Raw genomic sequence first — 6,013 nt, 5'->3', positions numbered from 1 at the left:
AGGCTTATCCCTGCAAGCGCAATCAAGAACACAAGCAAGAACAGGAAAGAAACGCAACCAAAATTGTATTGATTACGGGATGTGGTCTTACAAACCGATGACGGCGATACTGTTCGATGACAGAATTGATCTAAGCAAAACTCAAACCTAAATATGGCGGCGGCTGCTGAATAAATAGAGTATTAGGGCGTGCGTGACCCCTGGACTCGCCCCTAATGGGCTCCGACGCGATACACGGCCCAACGACCCAACAGACGGTGTCGCAGCACCAAAACAGAATCTGAACGCTGACTTGTTTTGACGATTTCCGTTGACTCTGGATGAATTTTAGGGTGGAACCAGTTAGGTTGGTTAGATAATCTCGTTATCTTTCCAACCATATCCAGTCCGTCACAATCGGAGTCCGGATGCATCTTGGGCGTCCATTTTAGTGCAGACTGGTCCTGGAACCCGAGATGGAGTCGCAGCCGACTCGGACTTGATCTCCTTCCTGTTGTGGACGCCCTTGCTGCTCCTCCTCAACACCTTGGCCTTTCCCAAGTCCTTGCTGGTCCTCTCCAAGGTACCTAATCATCAAAACATCCATGGCCCCAAGCGTAAGCTCTGAAACATAATTGACTAGGGTAGAACGTACCTGGAGATTTAGCTGTCGTGCACGAGATCGTGTTGTCGATCCATTCATTGTATGTATAGAAGTGATGTCCTCATCAGACGTGTATACATCAGTGAGTCCATCATATCTGGCATTAAAATCATTTTGCTTTTCCAATCGCATTTCATGACGGATAAGGGGAATATCTTCCTATTCTTCCTCATCTTCACTATTGCTCGTCAGATGGTCCCAATCAACTAGAGAAGATGAGCTAAAAATATCATCTTTGGTTGCTTTCTTGACCTTAGATTTCTTGTTCAGACGGTAACCAACATATGTTGACTCGGCTAAGGTGGTGGCAGACCTCTTGCCAAATGCTTGTATAGCAGTCTTCCTCTTCTTTGATGCCTTGTCCTTCACAATGGCCACACTAGAGTATGTTTATTTTATGGTTGATTGAGCTGATATCTTTCCCCCAGCATTGCCTAGTTGCTCGAGGGCTCCGTTAGTTGAATTGGTGTCTTCATGCCGAGGGCTCCCCCTTCAGACATGTCAGTAGCTACTTATTCAAGGTCTTGAGCAGAACGACGAATCATAATAAAGGATGGCCCTTCATCATTCTGCATACACTTACTGGCTGCAACAATGGCTTCTACCTCTTGGGGAGTTAACTCTGAAGTCCATTTCGATACTCGAGCTACTCCATGTTGGGGTGAGTTAGATAGGAACTTGGTAATATTATTATGTAAGTACAACTCAGAACGACAACATTAATTTCAACACATATCAATGAGTATTTGATGACGGTTTAGTCAGATAAGGAAACACTTACTACTGAGAGGGATGCCATGCAAAGTGCACCCGTGGAGCCCCCTCGTTGTAGACATCACCCCTCAACGTCATACCAGCACAAGTCAAGACATCCTTCTCTGTCATCACTCGGTTAGTTTCACGCGTGGGATCTCAGGCCCTAACATAGAAATACATTGGGTGAACTTGGTCCTTTAAGGGTTTAATGTTGCGAAAAATGAAGTCAATAACCACAAATTGAGTCATTAAGCCATCCTTTTTTAGATTGGAAATTTCAGCTATCAGAGTAGCAACTTCGATAGACTCCGGGTTAGTTGGTGCCTCTTCTTAGCTGGGCAGCTTTATGTTAAGTTGTCTTCCTGAATGAGCCGACAATGAATTCTCATGATTCCCCATGGTGAATCACTCTGAATGCCACCCTCTATTGTTGGCCTTGAGGGGAATGCCATGATATGTATATTCTCGGAGAGAACCGACACCTACTACTACACTACTACTATTCTACTTCTATCTAAGGATGTGGCGCTTCGCTGGTGGCAGGGTGGCGTCCTTGTGTTGAACTTTACAAGTTTTACAGCCTTGAACACTTGTGTTGAACTTTACAAGTTTTACACTAATCACATGTCCAACACTTAACGCACCTTTGAGTACTTTAATTAGGTCTTTTAATTGGGTTTTCATCCAAACCACCAAAACTCACAAGAGAGCTTTCACCGTGCTTGGGCCGAGGGCACATCCCATAAGCGGGCACGAGCCTGCCCGTTTATGTAGGCACGATAGAGCTCATTTATAAGCACGAAAAGGCCCGCAAATCATTTTGTACACATTATAGAGGCCTCTCTGTTTATAGGCCGTTGGCCCAAATTGCAAGCCAAAACTTGTACATGTGAATCCAGCCATTGAACATGTGATGTGCATGTGCGTATGGTGCCCAACAGCCCAAACCCATTGCTGAAAGCCTAAGCCAAACGGCAAAAGCAAAACCCTAGCCACCCTTTGTTTCCCACCCACTCCCAGATTGACGTACCGCGTCACCCAGCCGCCCCCCTCCCTGTGCTGTGTGCCTGTGCCCGTTGGCATCGCCCATCTCCATCCACCACCACCAGTCGGCCAGTCCGACTACCTGAGACGGCGAGATCGAGACGTCCAGTGAAGTACAGAGCTCGAGACCGGTGAGACCTAGAGTTCCATACGTCTGTGTGACCGGGTGCTGCTATGCCCGCCGCCACCAGCATGATCGTGTATTGCAGGCTTAATATGTACTAGATGTGTGCCCATGCGTTGCAACGGAAACATATAACTGTGGATGCCCATGGCAGGTATTGGTCGCACGTGGTGCAGTGCAGGAGCTGCAACGCACCGCTCAAGGCCATGAAGGCGCTCGAGGCTGCCTTGCAGGTGGCCTCGACCGCCGTCGTCAGGTTCCTTGCCGTCGCCAATGGAACGGTCCTCACGTCGACTGTTCAGAGGGCCACGGTCGTGTCGACGGCCGTGCTGTGCTTCGCTGCCTCCCGCTGGCTTGCCAACTTCATCCAGGACTTCTACTTCCAATACTACATTCACGCCTACAAGTGACGCGCTCAGGAATACATCTGTTTTTTAAGGTTTTGTTGCTAGGAGATTGTTGTATTTACTGTGAATGCATATTATTAGGAGAATTGAGTGGGTAGAAAGCAGTATCTATGTTGCATTAACTTGTATATAATAATGCATATAATCGATGATGAAACGGAATACACGCGGCTTCAGTTGTGTTCACTGGAACTGCAAATTAGCTGAGTTGGTTAGATGGTCTGAGTAATACTTCGCCGATACTCCCCCAAATACTCACCCTCCTTGCTGGACAGCGCCACTGGGGGCATGGCGACCCCGCAGCCAATGGTACGCTGTATGGCGTGGTAGACGGGCTGCTCTCCCAAGAGCACAGCAGCCTGCTGCCCCACCGTAATCGATAAATAAGTTACCAATGGTATTATATGTTCCCGTTGCAACACTCCCAGATCCCCAAGGAAGAAAAAGATCTGGTCAAATAAGCGTCGATGCTCATCCCCAGCTTACATAAGTTACCAATGGTATTATATGTTTCCGTTGCAACGTACGGGCACACACCTAGATTCTAGGAGGTTAAAGCTGGCCACATTAAATTACTGGAACAAACCAAAATGCAAAGAAAAATAGTGAGCCACTGAAAATTGACCAAAAACAGTCCAAGTCAAGCGCATATAACCAACTTCCACATAACTTATGCCATACCTGAAATTCGACTATGGTAAAGCAATGAATAGCTTATAACGAGTCCTTACGTGAAGAAAAATATCCATGTAGTATCAAGGCTAGGGTACACATTAGTCCCTTTTGGGGGAAAACTACTATCAATTTAAAGTCAACTTAATATTGATCTTTCCTTTTGGGAACAATCCAATGTCAGTATGTATTTGTCTAAAAGGTGAAGCAAGATTCGTCCACTAATGTTCTGTTATGATTCTTAAATTATTGAAGAACAAATACTCCACCTGGCAAAATACAAATGTGTTGAAGATGAAAGTATTTTTTATCTTCTCAGCATCAGATCGGCTTTCATTCTGCAGACGCAGAATCCTTACTCCATCAAAATTGAAAATCAGAAGAATTGCTACTTGGTAAAGGGCCTGTGTAAAATTCCAAACATATCAGAACAACAAAGAGTTTTTAACAGAATCCAGCTGTATAATGAAGGAATACTAACCTGAACAAACAAGTTTCTCCGGATGATATTTGTAACAAGAGGTTCCCTGCAGTAGAAAAGTATGGGTAAAAATGTTTCCAAATTAAAAAAGCATAGTATATAGGTATTGGACACAATGTTGTCAACAAGAAATTTTGGATCATTTGACATGCCTTCGACCAACAGGATTTCTCTTCATAAGGTTGTCTGTTGGAGGCTCGGTTGCTAATGCAAGAGCTCCAAGTGTGTCCATTATGAGGTTCACCCACAGAAGCTGAAAAGTGAAAGAAGTATATGATACTGATGAGAAACAGCCTAGAAATACACGTGTCTCAGGTAAAATGTTGTGTCGTTGTTAAGCTATATGTATCTGAGTTTTATATAAATTGTTTATCAAAAAGATTTAAAATTACATATATACTTATACATAATATCAAACTTCAGCAGATGTTTCATGCAACATGACAACTAACTTCTTGAATGATGAAGCAATGGCAGCATTCGAGTAAATTGCACAAAAAAGGATGAAAATTGTCCGAACCTCAACAACATTTAGGGGCACATCACCAGAGGACACAACAGCAACCACATTAATGACAAGTGCAGCAACATTGACGGTGAGCTGGAACTCAATGAATTTCTGGATATTACCGTAGACAGATCGTCCCCAACGAACAACCTGAAAGAGAATGTATATATCCATAAATTCTATCGTAAAATCTCACCAGGTAGACTTCTGCAACAAGAATTATAGCCTAGAAATGCACATTATACCAAAAAAGGCATGCATGTTTGCTATGTTCAGGAGTCAGGACTTCAATGTGTGAACTCCAAACAAGTGGAATTATTTTTTACAAGGAAAGAAAATCAGTGCTGAACTCAGTTAGGTCCTCTTGGATAATTCTACCAAACAAACCTTGACAACTGACGTGAAGTCATCATCCAAGATTATAATGTCAGAGCTTTCTTTAGCAACTTCTGTCCCTGAAATGCCCATTGAAAGACCTATATCGGCCTAGGACAACAAATGAAGAGGTAAGGCAGCAATTAGAAACAGTAAGCTCATCAATTAGAAACTCTACATATGAATTAGGTAATGAGATGCTTCCCACAACCATAAATCATGATGCCAAGCGACATGCAAACCTCCTGCGATAAGTGTCGAAGCAAAAACAAGGAGAAGAAATGGGGCACCTTCTTTGACCTTGAGAAGCCACCTTCTTCTTGAGCGTCTGCATCACATGACACCTAGATCAGCGACCTGGACGACGATTGGAGATTGAGTATAAAGCCATATCGAATAGAATGGCTGAGTAAATCCAGGAAAGCAGAGCAACCATACCACACATACACACCAGACCTATTCATCTTCAACCGAGAGTAGATACGGGTCATCAGACAGGCTTAGCACCAACCAGACGCTCTTTGAACTTGTTGACAAAAACAAGCCATCGTGCAGAATTGGTCGGCGTAAAGAAAAATGGGAGACAGATGATTCATTCAATTTCAGTAGCGAGGCCACATTTGAACGAGATGGTAGCTTGGTATTGATTCCAAAGCCAGCTGACATACAGTATAGTAGCAAAAAGTACACAGAAGATTGCGATATAGGTATTTGATCGTTGAGGATTCATAATGAAATGTATTTATGACCCATAATCAGATTTCAAATCAACGACGACAGTTACGAAATAAAAACATGGCTTGAAAGATGGGAGGATTCAGCTTGTTATTTCGGACCTATCACTCGAGGCCTCCTGATTTGCAAACCTCAGGGGCGGACAGGGACAGGGCACAAATTTGGGTTTTATTTATATCTCGATGCATGAGCGTCACAGCAAACGGAACATAATCCTTGGTCAGGGGGCAGTCATTGCAAGAAGAAAAAAAAGAGCACGCACTAAATC

At 43.9% G+C, this 6,013-nt stretch overlaps 1 protein-coding gene across 1 annotated transcript; it reads right to left on the bottom strand.

Moving 5' to 3' along the window:
- Positions 1-3,852: 3,852 nt before the first annotated feature.
- LOC103632835 (calcium-transporting ATPase 5, plasma membrane-type-like) lies at positions 3,853-4,399 on the bottom strand. The gene is made up of 3 exons (XM_008654563.2): positions 4,280-4,399; positions 4,128-4,173; positions 3,853-4,050 (listed from the first exon to the last, which is right to left on the bottom strand). The coding sequence occupies exons 1-3, from the start codon at positions 4,357-4,359 to the stop codon at positions 3,868-3,870; spliced, it is 309 nt and encodes a 102-aa protein (XP_008652785.1). The 5' UTR covers positions 4,360-4,399; the 3' UTR covers positions 3,853-3,867.
- Between the last annotated feature and the right edge of the window lie 1,614 nt (positions 4,400-6,013).

This window comes from Zea mays, chromosome 7 (genome assembly GCF_902167145.1).
Source record: "Zea mays cultivar B73 chromosome 7, Zm-B73-REFERENCE-NAM-5.0, whole genome shotgun sequence".
Classification (NCBI taxonomy): Eukaryota; Viridiplantae; Streptophyta; class Magnoliopsida; order Poales; family Poaceae; genus Zea; species Zea mays.
The sequence above is the reverse complement of the archived record's forward strand: the minus strand, read 5'-3'. Positions and strand labels throughout refer to the sequence as shown.